Source organism: Oryza glaberrima, chromosome 6 (genome assembly GCF_000147395.1).
Source record: "Oryza glaberrima chromosome 6, OglaRS2, whole genome shotgun sequence".
Classification (NCBI taxonomy): domain Eukaryota; kingdom Viridiplantae; phylum Streptophyta; class Magnoliopsida; order Poales; family Poaceae; genus Oryza; species Oryza glaberrima.
In genome coordinates, this window is record NC_068331.1 from 20,472,516 (window position 1) to 20,498,502 (window position 25,987).

General features: G+C 47.5%; 3 protein-coding genes across 3 annotated transcripts; 2 read left to right on the forward strand and 1 right to left on the reverse strand.

Annotated features, from left to right (window-relative positions):
• The first annotated feature begins 8,935 nt into the window (after window positions 1-8,935).
• Window positions 8,936-14,496, forward strand: LOC127777770 (amino acid permease 3-like). The gene is made up of 3 exons (XM_052304387.1): window positions 8,936-9,237; window positions 12,623-12,950; window positions 13,353-14,496. Exons 1-3 carry the CDS (start codon window positions 9,129-9,131, stop codon window positions 14,338-14,340), a joined length of 1,425 nt encoding a protein of 474 aa, XP_052160347.1. The 5' UTR covers window positions 8,936-9,128; the 3' UTR covers window positions 14,341-14,496.
• A 59-nt stretch (window positions 14,497-14,555) lies between these two features.
• On the reverse strand, window positions 14,556-18,865 carry LOC127777771 (putative F-box protein At1g49610). The gene is made up of 5 exons (XM_052304388.1): window positions 18,750-18,865; window positions 17,738-18,660; window positions 17,106-17,261; window positions 16,810-17,008; window positions 14,556-14,967 (listed from the first exon to the last, which is right to left on the reverse strand). The coding sequence occupies exons 2-5, from the start codon at window positions 18,626-18,628 to the stop codon at window positions 14,942-14,944; spliced, it is 1,272 nt and encodes a 423-aa protein (XP_052160348.1). The 5' UTR covers window positions 18,629-18,660; window positions 18,750-18,865; the 3' UTR covers window positions 14,556-14,941.
• Window positions 18,866-23,388: 4,523 nt separating this feature from the next.
• Window positions 23,389-24,485, forward strand: LOC127776122 (pollen allergen Phl p 11-like). The gene is made up of 2 exons (XM_052302463.1): window positions 23,389-23,686; window positions 23,774-24,485. Exons 1-2 carry the CDS (start codon window positions 23,404-23,406, stop codon window positions 24,112-24,114), a joined length of 624 nt encoding a protein of 207 aa, XP_052158423.1. The 5' UTR covers window positions 23,389-23,403; the 3' UTR covers window positions 24,115-24,485.
• Window positions 24,486-25,987: the final 1,502 nt, after the last annotated feature.

Sequence of the window (25,987 nt, forward strand, 5' to 3'; positions counted from 1 at the left end):
TGGTTTTTTCTCTTTCTTTTATTAATGAAACCAAAGCAGTTGAACAATTGAGCAATATGATTAATGAGAAACGACTGGAGGTCTCACTCCTCTTTATAAAATTCGATACAGAAGTTCTTGCTCTCATATCTAACCTTTTTTTTATATATATATATTTTGCTAGAAATTGCTTTGGCAGTGTAGAGGATTGTACCAACCCAAAAACATGTCACTAGTGTACTTATGCGTGATGCTGTCACGCCCTGAAGTTTTCCCCTTCTTCTTTCCTTAAAATTTGTTAAATAAATCATCCGAAGAAATGGTTTGAATTAACCTAGAGCTAATTTCCTAATTAATAAATGTAATTAATAAATGGAAATTGGCATCGTGGGATTTTTCTTGGGTTCCACATGTCGCAATGCATTAACAGGATTTTTAGCGGAATTTTCAGAGCCCTATAAATAATTTTTAACCATTTAAAATCATCAAGGTGCAATTTTAATCCCAGGAAAATCCTTTTCCCTTTTCTTTTTTCTTTTCCTTCCTTTTTTTCTCTTGATGGGCCGTCGGCCCATTTCTCTCCCGCGCCCTCATCCTTCTTGCTGGGCCGGCCCGAGCCGCCTCCCTCCTCTCCCCGGGTCACCGACAGGTGGGGCCCACCTACCGCCGAAACTGCCCACGCCGCCGTGGTTTCCCGCCCTTCTCCGCACCCCCACTCCGCCCGCACCTCGCGCCCACGTCGCCGCCCTCTCCCCCCCCGCCCGCATCTCCCGCGCATGCGCACCCGAAAATGGGCGGGATTCGATTTTGAATCCCACCCCCCTCTCTCTCTCCACCCCCACGTCGCCGGCCAAATAGGGGGCCACCCCGGCTGTTTCCGCCCCTCCCGTGCCCATAAAATCACTCCCCCGAGTCCCCTCTCTCGTTTCCCCCATTCACCGTCCTCTTCCACGCCCCCTACCGCGCCCACGCCGTCACACCGAGCTCCGCCGCCCGCCACCGACCTCCGGCCGCGCGCCGTCGCTGCTAGGCTCGCCGCTGCGCTGCGCAACCACCGCCGCCGCGAGAGCTACCTCGGCCATCGCTCGTTTGCCGCCAAACGTCGCCGAAGCGCCGCTTCCCTCGCACGCCGGTGAGCTCTCCATTTCTGCCCAACTCCGGCCGGCCGCTCTAGTCGCCGTGGTCATCCTCCCCTTCTCCTAACCCGGTCATCGCCTTTCCCAGGTTGTGCCCGACCCCGTCCGCCATTGTCCGAAGCGCCGCCGCCGCTCGTCTCTTCCCGCGCCGGTCATCGTCGCCCCTCCGGTAAGGACCCCCTTTTCCTCCCCTTCCTCTCCTCTCTCGTGCGCGCCGCCGCTCCCCGCATGCGTGCCATCGCACTGCACCGCCGTCCGCGTTGCCGGCCGCTGCCGCCGGCCGGTCGCCGGTCGCCGGCCGCCGTTCGCCACCGTGCGCCATGCCCGGGCTGGCCTCGGTGCCGCTCGTCCCCAGCCGCCCGATCGGCCCTCGGCCGATCGTGGCCGTCCATCCCATGGCTTGGGTGGCTAGCCACGTGGTGCCACGTCGGTGCCACGTGGTACATCACCACCCCGGCCCTGTGGACCCGGTCCACGGTGGACCACCCCCTTTGAGCCGCTGACCCGCGAGCCCCGCCGGCCAAGCTGCCCCCTCCCCTTTCGCTGACATCAGCCCTGAGGATTTATTGCGCAATAATTAATTAAGGCCTTTTTCTTTATTAGTAAAAACACAGTTTATCTTCTAAAATTCATAAGTAATTCATTCGAGCTCCGTTTAAGTCTATTCAAGTCTCAGTAAATTCATAAAAATCCCTAGAATTCATTAAAAATGGTTTTGTTCTCTGTTTCAGTAGTCTTATAGCATGTTTTACTTGTGTGCTTTGTTTGTCGCGTAGATTTCGGCCATTTCGTCGATCCGCGGTTCCTCGAAGACGTTGCTGTGGTCTCATCAGTGCTAGAGCAAGGCAAGTCATGCATTACAATTGATCATATTGTACCCAATTTATAAATATCCCGCATTTCTATTAAATGTTGCATTCTTTTACAATATCATGTGGGATGGGTCCTATTACTCAGCCATATATTGTTTACCTTATGCCATTGATGACTTGGGTATCAAAATGACTAGTCGTCACACCGAGCTCCGCCGCCTGCCGCCGACCTCCGGCCGCGCGCCGTCGCTGCTAGGCTCGCCGCCGCGCTGCGCAACCACCGCCGCTACCTCCACCGCCGCGAGAGCTACCTCGGCCTTCGCTCGCTTGCCGCCAAATGTCGCCGAAGCGCCGCTTCCCTCGCACGCCGGTGAGCTCTCTATTTCCGCCCGACTCCGGCCGGCCACTCTAGTTGCCGTGGTCATCATCCCCTTCTCCTAACCCGGTCATCGCCTTTCCCAGGTTGTGCCTGACCCCGTCTGCCATTGTCGGAAGCGCCGCCGCCGCTTGTCTCTTCCCGCGCCGGTCGCCGTCGCCCCTCCGGTGAGGACCCCCTTTTCTTCCCCTTCCTCTCCTCTCTCGTGCGCGTCGCCGCTCCCCGCATGCGTGCCGTCGCACTGCGCCGCCGTCCGCGTCACCGGCCGGTCGCCACCGTGCGCCATGCCCGGGCTGGCCTCGGTGCCGCCCGTCCCCAGCCGCCCGATCGGCCCTCGGCCGATCGTGGCCGTCCATCCCATGGCTCGCGTGCCCAGCCACGTGGTGCCACGTGGTACACCACCACCCCGGCCCCGTGGACCCAGTCCACGGTGGACCACCCCCTTTGAGCCGCTGACCCATGGGCCCCGCCTACCGAGCCGCCCCCCCCTTTCGCTGACGTCAGCCCTGGGGATTTATTGCGCAATAATTAATAAAGGCCTTTTTCTTTATTAGTAAAAACATAGTTTATCTTCTAAAATTCATAAGTAATTCATCCGAGCTCCGTTTAAATCCATTCAAGTCTCAGTAAATTCATAAAAATCCATAGAATCTATTAAAAATGGTTTTGTTCTCTGTTTCAGTAGTCTTATAGCATGTTTTGCTTATGTGCTTTGTTTGTCGCGTAGATTTCGGCCGTTTCGTTGATCCGCGGTTTCTCGAAGACGTTGTTGTGGTCTCATCAGTGCTAGAGCAAGGCAAGTCATGCATTACAATTGATCATATTGTACCCAATTTACAAATATCCCTCATTTCTATTAAATGTTGCATTCTTTTACAATGTCATGTGGGATGGGTCCTATTACTCAGCCATATATTGTTTACCTTATGCCATTGATGACTAGGTATCAAAATGACTAGATGTTGGTTTAGGAAATGCTTAGCCATGCCTAGCTCAACTAGTACACAAATGGGGATCACATTATTACATAGACTTTGACTATTAGCATAGCTTTGGATTAGTGCCACCGAAATGGTGTTAGTTAATTAAAATACACTGAATGGTGGGCTGTGGGTGCATGGTTTCGCTGGTCGCACCCATGGCAATTAAGGACCGGTTCACGGGAAACCCTGGGAGACTTACCGTGCTTACCACAAGCGGGAGTGGGTAACTGCTTGATCTGAAGTATAGCTCGACCCTTTCCTAGGCACCGGTGGCGAGGGTGGGCGTGATGGAGTTGGTTCAGCCGGGGTGTCCGGTTGTCCAGCTGCTGGATTCACCGCGGTGCAAGAGGGGACCGCCCACTGCCTTTTGAGGGGTGGGGGTGAAACCTTAGCGTGGTGTGGATGGTTAGGGGAGGGTTATGCGGAGGGTCTTGTCACGATTTCCCCCCCTTTGCAGTATCATGGTGATACTTCGGGGCATGGCGACATGTATGGAATCGTGTCTTGTGGGTACAGTTGTACACCTCTGGCCAGAGTAAAACTATTCGAATAGCCGTGCCCGCGGTTATGGGCGATCAACCAGATTCACCGTGATTAGTCTCACCCCTAGCTTAGCTTAATGAAATGGTGTAGTTCAGGTGGTTGGTTGGGCCTGTTGCAACGTGGTGTAGCGTTGGACAGTGATTGGTTAATACTGCTTAATTACTGCAATTGTTTTACTGCTTTCAACTACTTCTTTTAAATGACTACTTTATTGCAAAGGAACCCCTTAGCCTCCTTTGGATATATCCTGCATCATACCTCCTCTTCCGGTATGACTTGCTGAGTACAGTGGGTAGTACTCAGTCTTGCTCTCTTTTCCCCCACACCAGAGCTGAAGATCTTCATAGTTGGAGCCGTCTTGTTGAGGTTGGTTTCGTCGCTGCCGTCAAGGGATGCCTGTGGAGTGGAGTCGCCCCGCTGCAGAATTCAAGCTTCCAAGTCTAGCTCGTTTTATCTTTTTCCGCTGCATTTGTAATCTTTTCTATTTTTGTAAGACGTTGATCTGTATGTCAACAATTGTCGTTTGTGTACCCTGGCTGGTCCTGGACAGGGGTTTAATGCACATTCAGCTTAGAAATTCTGGTTCGTGAATTTCTGGGCGTGACAGATGCGCTGACAAAAGTGCAAGAATGTTGTACTGTAATAAGTGTGGTCCTTTAGGAAGTTACATTAGTGGGTGAAAAAGGCCATATAATTCGCACTATTTCAGGATATGCCACTCAATTTGACTGCTTTTAGAATATGCAATCAGAAGCGTGAATTCCTTCGTTCCTTGCCACTTTTATCTATTTCCCGGGTTTCTCAAATTTCTCATATTTTCTTTCCTCTTCCCAACTTGGCCAGACGGATTTATCCATAGGCCCACATGTCAGGATAGGAAGAGAGATAGACTGCTTCTCTCAAGGAAAAAATCAAATCGGTCGATCCACATCCTGCCTGACCGCAGTGACGACCTCGCTGTGCCGTTGCTTTGTCCCCCGCCCCACACCTCACCGGCAGCTTCGCGCCCACCCCTCGCACTGGCATACTACTTGTCGATGCCGTGCATGATTGTCGACGCTGCTACGGCAGTGCGCGGCAAGATGTCGTAGCAGAAGACGGCGACAGTGTCGGCTCCGCCGCCTCCAAAGCCGTGCAACAATTGGTGGAACGGAACAACGCGGTGGAGGGGAGGCAACGGGGGTAGTAGGCACTACTAGAAAATGATTTTTACTAACTCTAGTTCTTATTTTTCTAGAACCCAAAAAAAACCCCCTCATATAACCATTTGCAAAAATATCTAGAGACCCCCTAGATTTTTGCCCCACCTATGAAAATCAACTATGGTCGGAGCCTTAAGTGGTCCGCTTGGAAAAATACGATTTTCAAAGGTGGGACCTTCAGTGGTCCGCCTGCAAAATGTGGAGGCGCTATTAAAGTTTGGCTAAGTCCCACAGGTCCCCATCCATCTCTTCTTCTCATTTCCTCCAGCCTTCCTCCACCTTCGAGCTTCATGCAGGTCATGACAACAACGACACCCGGATTCGTAGTCAGCCGCTAACGACTACAGCGGCTGGACAACTGCAATGGTGCTTGGATCCGCCGTTGGTCGGCCTCGGGTGTGCGGGTCTGCCGCTGGCCGACTACGGGAGCGCAGATCCGCCATCGACCAGCCATGGGAGCCTGGCTCTGCCTGCTTGACTCTTGAAAATCTATTCAAATCAAATTAGATAGACATGTTAGTTTTGGCTTCATCGGATCAGAGGAGGTGTGGGGTCCCTACTATGACAAGCCCCTCGAATCTATCATCGAACCCTTAAGAATATTGTGATGTATTCTCTAATCATTTGCCATGTTAATTACTTCATTGCATCAAATCTTCTGCCCCTTTCAACTCCTCACAAGTTCTTTGGAATCCATTTTCAAACATCTCCCTCAATTGTTCCCATGAGTGTACCAATAATGTTGGTATTGTGAAGAGCTAGGACAAAACTATCTCTTTGAGCACCGTGCGCAAGACTTTTGCATTTGTGTTGCCATCTTCACCGGTGGCTTTTATTGTTGTCTCATATACTCTCAAGAATTCATTTGGGCCTGTGTTGCTGTTGAGCTTTCTTATGTTTGAAAGTTTGAATTTCATTGGCTAGGGTTTCATTTGCAATGCTGGACTTAGAGAGTATTTTTCATTGATTGATCGAACTCCTCGTGATTGTACAAACTGTTGCTGGTTCAAAAATGTTGGCACACAAGGTTGGAACAATGTGTACTGATACTATTGGTGATAAAGTTGTTTTGCAAAGTTCAATGTTTTATACGTTTGATGTGAGACTAGTTGTGGGTTTTGTTGTGGGATGGGTTGTATTGTGAAGCTCGATTTGTCTTGTTGATGGATTAACTGAGCGATGATATTTTGTATGTTCTATTGTGATGTTTGGTTTTGTATTGGTATAGCTTGGGTTGGTTGAGGTATATTGACTAGTATTTGTATTTGGGGTATTAGGTTGGTTGTATAAGGTATTGGGCTGATGTTCTTTTGATGTGCATGAAAGACTGCTTTGCTGACTATGTTTGGATTTTGGCTCATTGAGTTATTGTGGTTTGAATGTTGTTGGGTGGGTTGAAATGGAATAGAATGGTTTGGGTTTACAGTGAATGGTTGTTATTAGGTTGTTGTATTCAAATCAGGAGCCGAAGCACTATTCATGTTTGAGTTCAGAAGGTTCAACTGAACAAACTAAATTGAACTTAGTAGACCATTGGCATTCTGCTAAGAGATCAAAGGCTTGACGTCGATTGGTCAAGAACGTGTAGCCACATCAACATCTGCACTTGCACAAATCATGTTTTGTCGTAACTACTGAAGTCTTTGTATTCTTGTTGCGTTGCTTTGTACCATGTCGTGTTTATCATTAGAGCCCTTTGTGCTTGCACCATACTAACTAATGCTTCCATTCTCAATGCTAGCACTCCACTTGCCACTTCAGTTGTGACTCTTGCTTCCTCAGCTTTCTGCTCTTCATCTTTGACAGTTGCACCTTACTCGAAATCATTCATGTTCTCAAATTCGGCTCCTCTGCTTCTACAACATTGAATTCAGGTGACTAAGGTGATTTTCCGAACACTTCAGCATATCTCGCTATTACCACTTATCTTCGTTGAGGTCTTGGTTTCATCTACCTTTCGAGGCCACTCACGCTCCCAACGAACGATGCCAATATATGCTGTGACAAAATTTCGTTAACAAGTAGAAGATAGAGGAGGAAATAAGGTGACCTTACCTATCTTGAGTAATGAATGTATCCGAAAGGTATATGGGTATATTTAGTATATTGCTTCTAGACTTTTTTTCAGTTCAGAATGCATCTGCCTCCTGATAGGACAAGCTGCCCTTTTACAGGCCATCCAACCCCCTTTAGGAAGTTACATTAGTGCCTAGAAAGGACGTCACATGCAAAGGGTACAAATGTATATTCTGGCCTTTATGAGGGGACCCATTTATCCAACTGTCGAGCTCAGGGCCACACCTGCAAGCTGGTGCCGCTCCTTTTGTCGTGGTCCCTGGAAACACATGTTTGAGCCGGCTTGATTCCCCAGACTTAGGCTTGGCTCCTCGAAGTACCTCCTTCAAAACTGTGCCCTATTGGCTTTCTCGAATGACTAGGTTTCCAAATGATATTCGAAAACTTCTTGATTCGAGTGTGTGTGATGGCTAGCTTGACTCCTGAATATATATTCAAATCAAATAGGACATACATGGTAGTTTCGGCTTTCCCTAGATCGGAGGAGGTGCGGGGTCCCTGCTACGACAATGTTTGGTGGTCTCATCCTAATCTCTAATCTTTAAAATTGCAAATTTAGTCGTTCTAATTTTATTAAATGTACCATTGAAGGTCCAAGTTTGCCATGATTGTATCCTAGAGTCTAGAGATGTGGCATGCCAGGTGTATTCTCATTGCAAGGGGTCCTTGGGCATAGCCAATTTCGCAAAAAATCTCTCTTGATCGAAATCTTCTTCACAATTGTTAATATTCCCAAATCCCTTGTATTGGTGAACTACGTGTGCCTCATTCCTTGCCACCATGCTGTTATGCTTTTCAGCACACCTGTTGATCTTCCTCGAAGGTACCTTGTCCCCCTAGTCACCGTCGACGGTTTCCCTTTTCTTTTGTTCGCAGCCGTCTCTCTTTCCTGTGAATCCAACATACTAAAGTTCCATGTTGCCATTCGTCACCCACAGTACTTTGCAGTTGTCTAAAGTTGCTTCTCTTCCTTGAAGCTACCACACATAACAGTTCCTTGTATCTGCTTATACTATGCACACAACATTCCCAAAATGAGTGGCATGAATAGTGAATTCAGCTCATCATCATCAAGATTGCGGCGGAGGACGGAGGGGTATGAAACTTCGTTTGATATTTTTGTTTTGTCCTAGTTCTGTCTTGGTGATTGTGAAGAGGATTTGGATCCTAAGGGGTTCTGTATGAAATTGACCATGGCCCGTGTACCCCCTTGTAACATGGCATCCTACACCACATATAGAATTCAATGATCATGGCAAATTTGGACATATAATGGCTATTTAATTTTTGTTTAATCCATCCGTACCGTATATTATCAGAAACCGCACGAAACAATAGCTAAAGTCATGCTTTAATAACAGTCCATCGGACCCCACCTGAAACTATTTCGTCCAAATTTTCCATTTTTTTTGAAGTTAGCATAATTTATTTAAATTTTGACCAAATTTCATTAAAATTTCAAATAATTTTGAACAAAAATATCTGACAGAAACCCAGCGAGTTAAATCAAAGCGAATTGACACATTTATACAATTAATCGCAGATAAGATAAAAACAGCAAAACACGAGTTGTGCTCTTTATGGATACTTTTTTTCTTTTACCTTTTTAGATAACCCATGCTACTACTTCATTAAGCTGTTTATATGGATATAAAAACGGGGATTGGATTTAATTTAATTTGAACGCACTGGCGCCGGGGTATACCCTGTTTCCACGCGTAGCCTACTATACTCTCTATGAGTAGCTAGCGAGAGAGCGCTGATGCATGGTGTCCCTCCTCGCTATATATATGGGGGCATTCACTGGCCTCTCCTATTCCCTCTCCCGACCACCACCACCACTCCCCCAACCCACCGCCTTCGTCGGAGGCAGCTTTGCTTCGCTACCCTGCGCCGAGCTAGCTAGGGAGAGGGGATCAATATACCACCCCGCGCATCAACCGGAGAGACGTACGATCGATCGAATAGCTAGCTAGCTCTCTAGCTCGGAGAGAGAGAGACAAAGAAGCCTCTCTCTTCGCATGGGAGGAGGGACCAACGGCAACGGCGGCGGAGCGGCGTCAGCTATGGACGTCTACCTTCCCCGGACCCAAGGCGACGTCGACGACGACGGCAAGGAGAGGAGGACAGGTACATACTCTTCTCTTCAAGACTTCAATCTTCTTCTTCTTCCTCCTCTTGCTGATGATGATCACCGGCCATGCAATGGAAAAGATCCTTTTTGTTTTTATCATGCATGGTAATCGATCCTCTTTCTGGTCGATGTTGATTGGAGATTCATTCTGCATCTGATATATATCCAGTAATAATTGGTGAAAACCTGAATTGAAATTGTTGGGACTGAGGCCGTCAGGCTTCGTGAAACGGGGGTCATTAAAAGCAGATGCAGATTCCCCATGGGAATTAAACTCGGGCCCCCTCTTCCTCCCTACGATATCCGAGCTACTGCTACTCCTTCCTCTATGTATTTCTCGCAACAGATTGGTGGATTATCAAAGCTTGCTTTGCGTAGATGTAGATGATCAAATAATAATTAATGCTACGTTAATTGCACCAACCTTGCATTATCTGCATGTAATAATCTCTGTGTCCAGGTCATGCATATGGTTTGATCCTAGTTTTACTTTGTTGCACGATCAGTCGAATTGGCTAGTATTGATTGCCTCCAACTGTAGCTGTGCTCACCATGATCCTTTGGATTTAGAGAGAATTAATGATTCTATTTTGAATCTTTTGCTAGCTAAGGAAAAAAAAAACAAAGAATTTCTGGCTATTTGTTGCCTTCCTTATGCCCCCGCATGCATGAGTTGGTTCAGAATTAATTTTGGACCGATGACAAAAATAGGAACAAAATTTCACGTTTTTCACTTATTTATTACTACTTTTTTTAACCTATTGATGTTTGTCTAATTGTCTGTGAGGAAATATTAGTGTTGGTTTAATTGACCCTGTTATTAGAACAGATGGAATTTGTTAAATTACACTTACTTGTCCCCTGTCCATAGTTGGATGAACAATACAAGGCATTATAAGAGTTTACACATACTTTGATTGAACAATACAACGCATTATATCAGAAAACTATGCATTTAGCAATAAATTTGCCACAAAACTATATTATAGATTTACCATAATTGAAGTTATCACAAAAAATATAATTTTAGAGTTCAAATCTCTCTAGCATAATTGAAGTTATCACAAAAAATAATTCACTGTAGATGTAGTATTGTACTCCCTCTATCCCAAAATAAGTTCATTTTTCACATGTCCCATACATGCCAATACAAAATAAAACAGACTAGAATACTTCTACTCTATTAAATCTTAATACAATTATTCTCCGCATTATTTACTCCTCACACAATTTTATTTCCTAGTTTCACAAGCTCCGATACGATAATTGCTTAAAAATAAACTTATTTTGTAACAAATGAGAGAGCCAAAAATAAAATAGTATATTTGCTCTATCTTTTTGTCTTGGGAGATGAGTAAAGGAGAGAATATTGCTATGGCCAATCTTAAGCTTAAGGCTAAAACATTTTATTCCTATGCAACATACATGTTGTTATTTGAATCCTGGATGAATAGGGTCTTTATTTCCTTTGTGGGCTCCAACTTAAAGATCAAGAAGAGGCTATATGCATTGTAGTGACATCAAAGAATACAAGAATGTGTATAACTCTATTGATCTTGATTATTGAGGATGTCATTGCAAGTTTAGATATTTGGACACCATGCCACAGAGCATCGCCGCCTATGCTATGCAATAGAGGTCCTTGTGATTGGGTTGGGTTTTTTGCCCATAAAAACTGGCACATCTCCCTAAAGTTGCCTCTTGCAGGGATAGGCATATACTCCACTCCTAGCCATAGCCTCCTAGGTGTACAGGAGATCATGATCAGCAGGAAAAAGAACGGTCTCCATGGAAGCCGACGCCGGCGATGTCACCGAATCCGGCGGCGGCGGCGGCTGCACCATGCATTGACTCCTGCTCATACATGATCATATAGCAGTCTAGCTAGTTCAGTTAGCAGCTGCTCTAGCTAGCTAGCTAGCCTTTGAGATCTTTTGTGCTGGTTTCCTGTACCTTTCTCGTAGAAAGACATACTCCTGACTTCAGATACATTGCACTTGAGAACTTTGAAAAACATTATTGATATAGTAGTAGAGTTATGGATGCATGACAATCAGATTGTGCTTATGCTTAGTCGAAGAGGATTTTTATGGTACACTATACTACAAGTAATGATCTAACAGTATAGATGGTGTAGATTTATTTGATCTTCCTTCAGATTAGTTTTGCAGTATAAATCGGAAAGGGTATATTTGTCTTTCCATCTTTTTGCGTGAGGGTATTTTTGTATTTTTGTGTTTCCAGAACCCGCTCGAGAGAGAGTGGCTCAGATGAAATCCACTCTAGTCTTAGTCTCTTGCTCGTCTCGTCGTCGATAGGTCTGCATGTACGCTAGCTACGTACTCGGTCTGTCCAAAAATAAAGCGCTAGCACAAACGGACGACGAGATCCAAAATAATTTACTCCCAATGGAAATAAATCTCAACTTCAAATGATTTGACAGCCCTTTATTAAATTTTTAAAAATACTAAACTTACCCTTTTATATACTGCCCTTTTATAAAAATACAATGGTATTTTATAACTCGCGTATCTGTAGGATGCTATTATACAGTTTTCTTTTTTTTAAAAAAATTATCTTAAACACGCGCTGCGAGTAAAAGTAGTATATATATAAGTGCATGGGAAAACAAAAGGAGATACCGGATGGGAAGGTCCTTCCGTGTTCAACTCCAATCCGATATTCCATTGATCTTTGCTGTTCTAGGTTTTGTCCTGTGGTGATTCTGTTATATATGCAGCCGGCCGTTTGATGTCCAAGTCAAGAACTGCGACTGTTTTGTCTGCATCGAATTCTTTTGGCATCATTGATCATCTGTTTTCTTAATCAATGTTTCAGGACATTCTGTTTACAAAAAGGGGGAAAGAAAAGGTTGGCGACATTGTTGTGTTAAGCTAGCTGCTGTTTGAATGCTTGTTTGCCTTTGAGAATTCGAAAATTCCCCTAAAATCTAAAACGAGGAATCTGATTATCTGGTATGCACAATTTTTTTTAACGACGGTGCAAAATTCTATTGATAGAGCAGGAATCTGATATGATATGCACAATTAACATACTAGCTCTTAACTTATGAACCAGCTACTGGTAGATGATAGGTCAGGCAATGAATTGTAGATTGTGAAAACTAAAAACTAGTTATATATTAACAGAGCTAACTTAGGTTGTGAAAGAAAGAACGAAAATAAAATTTCCAGGCGTAATAGTTTCGTGCCGGTAGCCTGAAATTCTAGAAATTGCAAACCTGGCCTGCAATTCAATCGCATTATTTTCTGATGAATAATTTGTTCGTTTTAAATTCTTCTGAATTTTGAACGGACAGTGCAAAATATTCGATCGATTTCAAGTGATGTGTTTTGGGCGCATATGAAATGCAATTTTCAGGGACGGTGTGGACGGCGACGGCGCACATAATCACGGCGGTGATCGGGTCCGGCGTGCTGTCGCTGGCGTGGGCGATGGCACAGCTGGGGTGGGTGGCTGGCCCCATCACCCTCCTCCTCTTCGCCGCCATCACCTTCTACACCTGCGGCCTCCTCTCCGACTGCTACCGCGTCGGCGACCCGGCCACCGGCAAGCGCAACTACACCTACACCGACGCCGTCAAGTCCTACCTCGGTGGCTGGCACGTCTGGTTCTGCGGCTTCTGCCAGTACGTCAACATGTTTGGCACCGGCATCGGCTACACCATCACCGCCTCCATCTCCGCCGCGTAAGCTTAGCCACTCTCCTTTTTTTTTTCAATTTCTTCTTATTTTTTTAAAAGAATAACTTTAAAAATATATCTTTTCAAGACTACTTATTTTTAAGATCTGAACCTTTTGATCATGCTAGCCGGATTAACGTGACAAAATAACCCTCATTATTTGATCATGCTGGTCTGGCTGACGTGGTAGTTGGGACAAAACTATCACGCTCACTACAGGTAGCTTGACAGTTGCCACGCCATGCCAGATTTTGGAAATAAGTTTTTATAAGGTTTATTTTTTAAAATAAAAGAAAATTTAAAAAGTTCAAACAAAAAAATTCCCTTCCTTCCCGCCATTGATGACGTCATGTTCTTTGCATCGAGCTTAATTAACGTACAATGTCATGGCGTGGCGCGCGTGTGCAGGGCTATCAACAAGTCCAACTGCTACCACTGGCGCGGCCATGGCACGGACTGCAGCCAGAACACGAGCGCCTACATCATCGGCTTCGGCGTCCTGCAGGCCCTCTTCTGCCAGCTCCCAAACTTCCACCAGCTCTGGTGGCTGTCCATCATCGCCGCCGTCATGTCCTTCTCGTACGCCGCCATCGCCGTCGGCTTGTCGCTGGCGCAGACCATCATGGACCCGCTGGGGAGGACGACGCTGACGGGCACGGTGGTCGGCGTCGACGTCGACGCCACGCAGAAGGTGTGGCTCACGTTCCAGGCGCTGGGGAACGTCGCCTTCGCCTACTCCTACGCCATCATCCTCATCGAGATCCAGGACACGCTGCGGTCGTCGCCGCCGGAGAACGCGACGATGCGGCGAGCCACGGCGGCGGGGATCTCGACGACCACGGGGTTCTACCTGCTGTGCGGCTGCCTGGGCTACTCGGCCTTCGGGAACGCGGCGCCGGGCAACATCCTCACCGGCTTCGGCTTCTACGAGCCATACTGGCTGGTGGACGTGGCCAACGCCTGCATCGTGGTGCACCTCGTCGGCGGGTTCCAGGTGTTCTGCCAGCCGCTGTTCGCCGCCGTGGAGGGCGGCGTGGCGCGGCGGTGCCCGGGGCTGCTCGGCGGCGGCGCGGGGCGCGCCAGCGGCGTGAACGTGTTCCGGCTTGTGTGGAGGACGGCGTTCGTGGCGGTGATCACGCTGCTGGCCATCCTGATGCCCTTCTTCAACAGCATCCTGGGAATCCTGGGGAGCATCGCGTTCTGGCCGCTCACCGTCTTCTTCCCCGTCGAGATGTACATCCGGCAGCGGCAGCTGCCGCGGTTCAGCGCCAAGTGGGTGGCGCTGCAGAGCCTGAGCCTCGTCTGCTTCCTCGTCACCGTCGCCGCCTGCGCCGCCTCCATCCAGGGCGTCCTCGACTCGCTCAAGACCTACGTGCCCTTCAAGACCAGGTCCTGATTCGACCTCGCCGTAGTGCGTTAGTGTATACTCTCGGTTTGATTCCATATGGATATGGGGGAATAATGATTTACTACAGTCGTTTTGGACTCTCTGAGGTGCAGCTTTATCTGAAGATTTTATGAGAAGGATTTAGCTTAAGTGTGGTTCGTATAAGTATTATTATGGTGTTAATTAACAGCTGGGTAATTTTAGACGATATTATAAGGGTCAAATTTAATGCTCTGCTTAGCCACATAGTAATTCCGAATAAAGTCCAAAATAAGGCAACATAGAGCTCTGTTGGACACACAAGTTTCAGCAGTGTTTCAGTTCAGGCTGCAGTTTCAGCTTCTACTCAAGAACAGCACATATTAACACAATTTCTCCAGGCATTACCAAACATGAATGAGTTTAATCAGAAGGAAGCACAAGAAACATGCCATGTGCCATCAGATATTCACACGAAACATACTAGTCCCAACAAGCAAGTCAGGCTGCTCATTCTACTACTACTAGTTCCTAAGAATGTCACTCTACCCATGATCTTGATAGACAAACGTGGAAGCCAGCAGCTTCGTGGCGCCAGATTCAGGGGCACAATTCTCAACAATCAACGAGCCTATTTCCTCTGCTCGAAACTAAAACCTGTATAAACATGAACAAGATACAATAAGCACCGAAAAAGGTCCATATAAAAGTAATAAGAAAAATCTATTGATGGAAACGGACATTGAAATGCAGGAATCCTTCATTTTCACAGTTTTTTTTTTTTGGCTAGGGCATTTTACTTACAGGATGTTCCCTTTGCCATCAACAATCAGTTTGATCTAAAACATAAGCCCTAACGATGTATTATAAATATATCATCACTGGGTCTAAAAAATTTCTAACTGGGTGAATGTAAGTAACTGCTCATTTTAACAGCTAATCTTGTTGAAGTGGTGTGCTAGCTCTAAGGTCAAATCCCATCATCTGTGGCTTGAAAACACACATGCAGACACCTCTCACGTGTACTCACTCTAATTGTCGCTCACAGGTATTATCATCTACATGCACCCATCTAATCTAACTGTAAGCTACAGATAGTGCATTTGACCTTAGAGATCATGCAAGTTTCTCTTTTTTTGCAGATAGTACGGGGTTATCATTTGAATGGTACTAGCACTTGTCAGCTTGAAACAAGCCAATCTTTCCAATGGGCCAACAAGATTACAGTAACCCTGTAATGGGCTTGTGGTAACCCCTTACGGATACTTAGCAGGTCAATTAGCAAATTAAGAATAAATGAAATAAAGATAGGAGATTATCTAGTTAGCCAATGGATGAGGTTTGTTAGCAAATTAGAGATAGAGATCGGATTGGTTTCTCTGATAGTAGACATTAATTCCTTGGATGTAAAGTGTTCTCCCTACAGGCCCTATGTGGCTAGTATGTACCCCATCGGGAATTAAGCAAAAAACCATAAAGTTCGGCTAACTTGATCAGAGTCTCCTGAGGTCCTGGGCTCCTGGCACAACAGGCAAACATGACGCCAACCAGTGCAATCCCACCTTTATCGCGGTCTTTGGACCTTTTACCCTATCCATTAATCAAAGCCCATAACAAACTTATCAAATAAGATACATACCCACCCTTACATAGATGGGAGAACTTGACCCTTAGGAAACCTATGTCTCAGATTAAGGAAATAGATAACAAATAAATGTAATCTTATCTCTGTTGCAACACCCAATTTGAACAGTACCACGCATGGACAGTAACCACATGGTACTGTTCATGTACAGTACCGGCGGCCCTAGAGAGGTGGACTACTCTTGGGGCCCTGATGGGCTGCACAAGACACCGTCCTCTCTTTTCATGGTTGGGTTGGCAACCAACAATCACAGAAAAAAGATGCATGAAAATGTAGGTACACAATGCTGCTAAGGCTTAGCTAAAGAATTTATAGGTTACTAGCATATTTTACGTGCGTTGCAACGGGATTTTAATTAATTAAAGAAAATTATCTTTAACCTATTATTACCATCTCTTAATTGTTGTATATGTTTGTTACAGACATGTGGGCCCTTTGGTCCCACACTATTCTTTTTCCTTGCTATAAAGAGTAGAGGGTTAGTGGGAGTGGTTGACATGTGGGTCCTCTAGCCCCGCATGTCATTTTTACTCTAAAAGAAAGTTGGGAGTTGGTGGTGGTGGTGGTTTTTTTTTTGGGGGGGTGGGGGGTGGGGGGGCAGAACAACCCCCACCACTACTCCCTTTTGTAAGGGGTATAGATATGGATGTAATGCAAGTATGTAAGAATGCTGTTTTCTTCATTATTCATACAAATATCCATCTCTCTGTGCAAAGTTATGTGAACGCAATGTAACAATGTAAGACTGTTGTCTTCTTTATTATTCATACGAATATCCATCTTTCTGATAAAATCTTATATATTGTCAAAATTTATGAATGGAAACAAGCAAGATTGCAGATTGGTCGACTTACCTCCAGAAGCCCATGAGCTTATCCGTTGGATGATAATTTTCTCGGATGGTATGCCACAAGCACTTAGGACATGTAAAACTTGTTGAACCATCTCATCCTCACAGTATTTAATTTCAACTAACTTGAGATGCTTTGACACCAAGAATTTTTCATTCTGATTTTTGTTCATGCTACCTCTTTTGACCATAGTACGTGGGCTCTGTAGCAAACAAAGTAATTTTAAAATTGAATCAATCAACTATACAAGAAAACTCTAATAAAACAAAGCTATACTAATTACATGTAATCTTTCTTACCTTCCGAAGTTGAAGAGTAAGCTTCTCTAGAACCGGTGAGTGTTGGAGGAAGTAAATTAGTGCGCTGGAGTCAGCAGCCATACACCATTCATTGAGCAACAGTGTTTTCAGCTTGTTAAATGTAGGGCAACATCTAAAATCCCTTCTGAAAATGAACTGGACAATGCACAAATTGATGAGAATAAATTCAAGGTCTAACTTCATAATAGCAGATTTGGAAATACTGGATTGAACAGGAGCTGTGTGTAGGGGTTTTTTTTATATTTCAAGTAATTATTAGGTAGAAGAAGATGCAGAGATTTATAACCTGTACTTGGTTTTGCTATCTTCTGATGAACAAGACATAGTAAACAAGAACATGATATACCAGGTATTGAAAATTAACATGGATAACTAGTTAAGCTCTGCTAGTCACAGTTTAATATAGTATGATGTCAGAAACAACTGTAAAGGATGTTTACGTGTTAATATAATGATAATCCGCAATTGTTAATTGGCAACAAACAGGCAATACACTTAGATAGCTTGTTTTGTAGAAAGCTTAATGTTCTCTTGGATGGATAAGAAAAGTCAACAAGATGTAGCTGACAACAAAAAACACTAGGAGTTCTTATAGGGCGGCTCAAGCGTACCACTCCGGCACCACTTATCAACTCTAATTGGATGGCATCTGATAAACCATTGAGAAGCACAGTGCCATTGCCCTTAACTGTACTGTGATGGCATCCAGTATAATCGGGACCAAATTCGCCGTAATAGTAGCAGTCACAAGAATCAGCACAGTGTTCACCAAACCTGATAAATGCCGATGCCAAGGAAGGCATGCTCATGAGCACTGGAGTGTACAAGGTAAAATCGGTAATCTCCAAGGAAATGAGATTTGGGCAAGAAATGCGAGTGCGATTTCGGAAAAAATCACATCCTTCGATTCTCAGACGTCTTAATGATTCTGATAAGATCCGCTTTACTTTGTCTTTGATGATGCAACCTCCCAGCTCCAACTCCTCCAACTCCCTGCAGCTAGAGAAATCAAGGGAGAAGGCCCCCAACTCCACGCTGAAAAGTTCTAATCTCTTCAAACGCTGGGCTTTGAGAGGCGCACCAAATAGACGGGTGTGCGCTTCAACAGAAACACGAAGCACCCGAACTTGGCACGATACAGCGTACCGGATCCACTGTCTGGCGTTCTCCCGGAACACCTCACAACCGTCTCCCTCGTCAAAGCATATGATGTCGCATTCATGTAGAGCCAACCGGTTGCGCCGGAGCAGAAAGTTGGTGACGAAATCACTCAGGTGCTGGACGTCCCGGCAATCATCGAACGCGTAGATGCGCAGGGCGGGCACGGACTTCCACTGGTGGCGCCAGCGGCGGGAGAGCACGCACGTCCGCACCACGTCGCGGGAGGGCAGGAAGGAGAGCGCCCGCTGGAGGACCTCGTCCGGGAGGGCGCTGATGCGGTCCTCGCCACCGCCATCCGTGGTGGCGACCGCCGCCGCCTTGCACTTCTTCCGGTCAGCCATTTTGTCGAACAAGCGGCGGGCGCCGGGGCAAGCTAGGGATAGAACGAGTTTGAGCCAAGCGAGAACCGGGCAAATCTAGGAAACCAAAAATACTGCACAAGAAGTACAGTGCTGAGCTCACCTAACCCCAGCGGGACTCGATCGGAGGCGGCCAACCTGCCGCGGCGGCGGCGGCGGCGGCGCAGAAGGCGGTAGCTCTCCCCTTCTCCGTCGGACTCGAGGGTAGCTTCTCGTTAGTGGTAGTGGGAGCCTGTCTGCCTGTGGTCTTTATGGGCTAAATCACAACGCAGAAAACGAATCTTGGGCTGGGTTTTGGGTATGGCCCTAGAATCGGAGCCCACTTAGTCATCAAGGTCCTTTTTACGGAAGGAATAAGTTCACCAGAGGTTACTCAATTTAATTGCGAGATTTTTAACGTCCCTTAACCACAAAACCAGAAATCTTCACCCCTAAACTATACAAAACCATTTACTCAACGTCCCTAGGTAGTATATATGGGTGGTTTTGCTGATGTGGCATCCTAGTCAGAAAAAAAATAAAAAAGTACGTGGGGCCCACATGTCAGCTGCACATTTCATTCCCTTCTCTTCTCTTCTCCTTCTCTTCTCTCTTCTCTCTTCTCTCTTCTCTCTTCTCTTCTTCTTCTTCTTCTTCAGTGAGGGAGGCCGACAGTCGGCGGGCGGAGCGGCGATGGGAGGGCGGCAGGCGAGCGCGACGATGGGCGGCGGCGGGCCCATGTGGCAGCGGAGCGATGACGAGCGAGCGCGGTGGGCAGAGCAGCGCAGGATGCGGGCAGAGCGGCGATGGGCGGCGGCGGGCGGAGAGGCACCGCCCTCTGCCCCGCTCGTTGGTCCCACCGTCCTGGCCGCCTCTCTCCCCTAATCCGTGCGCTGCCTGCCGCCGCGCTCACCTCCTTTCCCCCTCTCCGCGCCGCCCTCCGCCCCGTCTGCCACTCTTGCCGTCCCGGCCGCCTCTCTCCCCCTCTCCGCGCCGCCCACCACCGCGCCCGCCTCCTCTCCCCATCTCCATACCGCCCACCGCCGCACCGGCCCCCTCTCCCGCTTCTTCCCCACGCGCCACCATGCCCGCATCTGCCGCCTGCATTCGTCAGGGAAATCGCTGCAAAGGACGGAGACGACGCCGATGCCGCACGTGAACAGGAGCAAGGTCGCCGCCCACCTCACTTGCCTTTTCCGTTGCTCCTCGCCGCCCTAGCGCGCTCGCCCACCGCAGGCCCGTCGCGGCTCCACCCGCTGGCCGTCGGCCTCCCTCATTGAACAAGAAGAGAAGAGAGGAGAGAAAAGAGGCGATGTTGGGGCAGACGACCGCGGAGGTGGAGAAGAGGGAGAGGGCCTCCCGGTGGCGGCCGTGGCGGGAATGTGCGAAGAGGATGGCGGTGTAGGACGAGAAGGCGAGGGAGGGAGAAAGGGTCGACGGGGAAAGCGCGCCGCTCGCCGGCGGCAGGGCCTGAGGTCGAGCACCTGGCGCGTTCGAACATCTCCGCGCCCGAGCTCGCCATCGTGCCGGCCACCACATCTCCTCCTTTCCCGCCGCCGCCGTCGCGCCGACTACCTCTCTCTCCCTCTCTTGCCGCAACCGTCCACGCTCCGCCGCCGGCCACCTCTCTCACCCTTTGTCGCCGCGCCTACTCGAGAGAACCCGGAGAGGAGAAGAGAAAAATAAAGAAAAAGGAGAAATGTGGGACCTACACCATTGTCTCACTTACATGTGGGCCCCACATATTAATTTTATTTATTTTTGCTGACTAGGATGCCACGTCAGCGATAACCACGCATATATACTGCCTAGGGACCTTGAGTGAACGGTTTTGTATAGATTAGGGGTGGAGATTTCTGGTTTTGTGGTTAAGGGACGTCAAAAAAATCTTGCTGTTAAGTTGAGGGACCTCCAGTGAACTTATTCCTTTACAGAATAATTAACTATTTCCCACTCTTACAAGCCATTTTTACCTTGGAAAAACTCCATTTTACGCACTTCAACTCTTCGCTTGATCTAAAATTCATCTTTAAACATGAAAACTGGGTATTTAACAATCCCGAACTACTAAAACTGGACACTTTACCCAAAGCTAGATGCCATCTCTACAAATAAACCATGCATGTTAGCACAGAGAGGAGGAGGAGGGTCCCACCTATCAGCCTTACCCTTTCTTCTTCTCCCCCCTCTGTCTCTCTCTCTCTCTCTCTTTCCTTCATCTCTAATAAGCTCGGCGGAGTAGTTGAAGGTACTGGCAAGCTCTCTCCATCCCGGCCTCCATAGCTCTCACTCTCTCCGCCCCCTATGAGCTTTCTCCCTCTGCTTTCGGGCCGTAGATTGGCATTGCTCCACGGCATATGGCAATGGTGGGTGAAGATATGCGGCGGTCAGTGGATGAGGTAAAGGCGGTGACGCACAGTCGTGGAGAGGGTCCTGTAGCCACGACAGAGAGAAGGTCCAATAATGCTGGAGAATAGAATGGAAAGGTTGGTGACGATGTCGTGGTGGCACAGATCTGGTGCTAGTCCTCTTTGGCACAACAGCTAGAAGTAGTGAAGGGGCGAGGAGCTCATTGTCGACTACCTAGCTAGAGAGATGGAGCTCGCTAGAGCGCCTTCACTACTGCCCAAGCTGATCAAGGCTCAGGAGTGAAGAAACTAGGAGATGCTGAAGGACGCGGATTTTAATGGTGACACCACCACCATCCGCCTTGCTCCTCCTCCTTGAGCTGCTCTCTTCACCGAGCAGCCCCTTCTCTGAGTGGCGGCTAGCCACAAAACTCGTTGTGCCGCCCACCGTCCACCATGACATTGTGCTACCCCTCTCCTCCTTCCTCCCTCCACTGATGAGGACATGGAGCCCGCCCCCTTTGCCAAGCTCGGGAAAGATGGGGTTAGTGGCAAGCTCGACATGATTGGGGTGGCGAGAATTCCATGCTCCACCGCTACCGCTCTCCTTATCGAGCTCAGAGAGGTCAACTTCAAGCCAAGCTTGAGGAGGTTACCGTTGCCACTCTCTTGTTCGAGCCCAGCGCGTGCAGTGAGGTCCCCGACAAGTTTGTTGTTGGTAGAGATGGTAATGGGGTGTGTACCCATCAGGTTCATTCAGCCCATAGTTGCACCCAGTGTAAACTAAATATGCCCATTTCAACAACCACAACCACTATCGGCCGGGTGCAGGATTTCTCCGTACCTGCACTCGTGTGGGTAATGGGTACCCATACTGTAACACTGGAGAGGAACAGGGAGAGGATAGGATTGAGAGGGGCGCAAACACAACATTGGGGATGGGAACATGAGATTATAGATTGAGAGCAGGGAAAGGATAGGATTTTGAGCCTCGAGCTGAAAACGCAAGTTATGTGTGCTCGGCGTTTGGTGTCAGCTTGCATGCTTGTGTCCTGCTCAACACCCCGGACGGGTGGATCCTAACCAACTCCTTGGCGTAACGTGATCTTGGTGCGCGACATTAGAGGGTAGCACACTCCCTAGCTGCCTTCGTGAGATACGCCCGTGCGTGCAGCGGTCTTGGTCCATGAAGGTCTAGTGAAGGGATGATGAGATGGGTGGGAAGAGCACGTCCCTAGCTGCTGCCATTAGATACGCCCATGCATGCGATGGAGCGGGCGAGGGTGGGAAGAGGTAGGGACTGGGAAGGGGTGGGGAGATTCTATACTTAGGGTTTATTGGTTGTATGGCATTGGGCCACTACTACACATATGTGCTAGGCCTACATGTATTTTTGACCCACGTTTTTGGATAGTGAACGTTTTAAACACGACCCGCTTGATGGATGATGTTTATGCCCATTAGTAGACTCATTGGTGAGGTTTATGCCCATTTGTAGCTTATAATGGAGTAAAACCCATAGGGACTTAGGTCACGGGACCATTACCATCTCTAGTCGTTAAGGAGTGAGATTGAGATAGGAGGAAGAGAGTGAGGGAAGAGGGAGCAACACCGACATGTCATGCTGTAATTTTATTTGATTTATTGACTTATTTGATAGCCACATCAACACTACGTAGACAAAACACATGCTGAAAAAACGCTAAGGGGTAAAGTAAATGGGATTAAAAGTTTAAGGGTGTGTTATAGAGTTCAAAGGGTTTGTTTTAGACAAGAAGTATGTAGGCTTAACATGGTTCGACAAGAACCACTGTGTCTGAACTGAATTTAATTTCATTTAACATTTTTAACTTTTAATTTTAAAAGTAGACTCTTCTCTAAAAGTTATTTTCAAAACTAGTGACAAAACAACGTTGCATGCTATCCATAGTGGACACGAGCCAACATTGTTAATGTTTTGCTATGCTGACCTTGCTAACATTGCAAAAGCCAGTGTCGGTTGGTGACATGACGAAATAACGCTGTCACGTCGCGAGAAGGCTAACATGGATTTATCGATTTATATTCCGAAACACGTTAGATACTTATGAGTATGATACGTTAATCATACTCGTAAATATTTTTATCATGCACTTTATTAAAAAAATAAGTTGTCAAATTTTGAAGATGAGCCGTATCCGTTTATAAGTATCTAACTAAACTCTAAAGACGAAGGAAGTAGTATATTACTAGTATATATTATACTATATATAAATCCCCCATATAAAATTCTTAAGCCTAACACGCTATATATAGTCTCAAACCATTCAAAACATGCAATGTTCGCGCGCTTTGTGGCGAGTGGACGAAGGGGTCGTCGCGCGCGCCCCCGCCCATGGCGCCAAGAAACGAGGCCCGCCGCTCGCGCGCCCATAAAATCGCACCGCTGCCATGGACCCTCACCTCCTCCCCCTCCACGCCATCCCCATCCCCGACACCGATCGAGAGAGAGAGATCGCACCGATCGACGTACGGTACGAGACGACCATGGCGCGTCCTCGCTTCGCCACCACGGCGCCATTGTTGGCGCTCGCCGTCCTCGCCGCCGTGGCGTCCGTCGCCGTCGCCACCGCTCCCGCCGGCAAGGACCCCGGCGGCTTCGTCGTCACCGGGCGCGTCTACTGCGACCCCTGCCGCGCCGGCTTCGAGACCAACGTCTCCAAAAGCATCCCAGGTGCGTAGAGATCGAATCGAATCGAAGAAGCAATAAGAAGGCAGGTGCAGGCGAGGTGACTGAGGAAATGAGTGCGTGCGTGCGTAGGGGCGACGGTGTCGGTGGAGTGCAGGCACTACGGGGCGGGGAGGGAGAGCCTGAAGGCGGAGGCGACGACGGACGAGAAGGGGTGGTACAAGGTGGAGATCGACCAGGACCACCAGGAGGAGATCTGCGAGGTGGTGCTGGACAAGAGCAGCGACCCGGCGTGCTCCGAGACGGAGAAGACCCGCGACCGGTCCCGCGTCCCGCTCACCAGCAACAACGGCCTCAAGCAGAACGGCATCCGCTACGCCAACCCCATCGCCTTCTTCCGCAAGGAGCCCCTCGCCGACTGCGGCTCCATCCTCCAGAAGTACGACCTCCAGGACGCCCCCGAGACCCCATGATCATCATCATATATATGTTTCTCCTTAGCAGTGCATCAAACGTTCCTTCAAATTTGAGCCTCTCCGAAGCTCAAGATGGAGCCGCCGCCGCCCGTGTAGAAGTAAATTAATCTACGATTGCAGCATGCAATAACGGAGTTTACATTGCCGATCGATCTGTTTTGTACGTACCTAAGTAATTTGGAGACGCTGATGTGATTCTTTGTTCATTCATCAAGAGTCTTTGTGTGTGATTGTATCCTCCTCCTCTTGATGCTCTGTAATTACCTACTCCACTATTACTAAGTACTTGTCGATCTGCGGGGGGCGCCTATATACATTGCTGTAACTGTGTGACACACATTAATTACTCCATCCATTTCATACTATAAGGCCCTGTTTGTTTCAACTTATGATTATTATAATTTAGATTATTAAGCCATATTACTATAAGCTGGATTATAATAAGCTGGCATAGAATAAGATGTGAGTTGTTTGTTTGTCTGGATTATTGAAGGCATGGATTATTGGGTTTGAATGGCTAAAGTCTATAATGCCCTCAGCTATCTGTTCGGTTGATGGCATAGGTGGATAATTTTTCTCAAGTATGTAGGGGTAGTGGGTCTTTAGCCACTCAATAATCTGAAAAAAGCTCCTCTAGAGCAACTTATCAGATTATAATAATCTGACTTATAGATTATAATAATCTAGTATAATAATCTACTTGTTTGTTTCAGCTTACTCCTAATAAGCTAGATTATAATAATCCTAAGCTGAATCAAACAGGGCCTAAGTCGTTTTGTTTTTTTTTTAAGTCACTAAGTTCGCTGAAATATAGTAACATTCAAAAAAACAATTTTGCTTTTAATTAAACTAATTTGGTGTTGTAGATGGTGATAATTTTTTTCTATGCTAGATCAAAAGAAAAACGGAGGCATTACCAATTTCGATTTGAGTAAGAATGTAAGATTGATATGGGAATGGATGTGAGGAGCCAAAGACGACAATGCCATCACCAAAACATGCATATCCGAGAACTTGATCGTGCAAGTTCAAGTTGCATCTCAAACACGGATTTTTGTTTTATCAAATTTATAGAAGAGAAATCAAGGGAGGATTGGAGTCCCCTAACTCGACATGAGAAGTCGTCTTTTACCACAGGTATCAGCATGCAAGCATCCGACTAGGGACGATACAGCGTACTGGATATACACCGACAGAGGTTCGATCCGGAACGCCTCAAGCTAGCTGCTGTCCTGCAACTCCTCATCGTCATCGCATTCGATCTCGCATTCGTCCAGGGGTAACGGGCCGGCTGCGGTGGAGCATGCAGAAATTTGTCGACGAATTCAGGTGGTGGAGGTGCACGCGTCCGGGAGCGCGCGGGAGGGCGCTGATGCGGTCCTCACCGTCATCCGTGTGCCGCAGGGGCAGCTGGGGGCCGGGGTTATAGATGGCCATAAGGCCCAAGGCCCAAAGGCCCGGCCCACGGCATGACATTTTGGGCCGACCCAAGCACGGCACGCCTTGACTTGGGTCGGACCCGTGCCGGCCCGGCCCGACCGCCGGGCTGTGCCTGGGCCTCCCGCGACCAGCACGTTGGCCTAGCAGGCTAGGCCCGGCACACAAAGTATAGGGACTAAAAATAGACATCTTAATATCATAGTCCAAAGAATAGAGACCTAAAATAGACTTATTTTATCTATTTATATTCACAACCCAAAGAAGAGGAAGGAAAATAGACTTTTTTAGCTAAGCATATCTCACAGCCCAAGAGGAGGGAGGAAAATTAGACTTATTATATGGACAGGCACGATGAGCCATCGTGCATTTGGGCCGGCCCGGCACGGCCCGAGTCGTGTTGGGTCGCGCCCGGGGCATGTGTGCGGCCCGT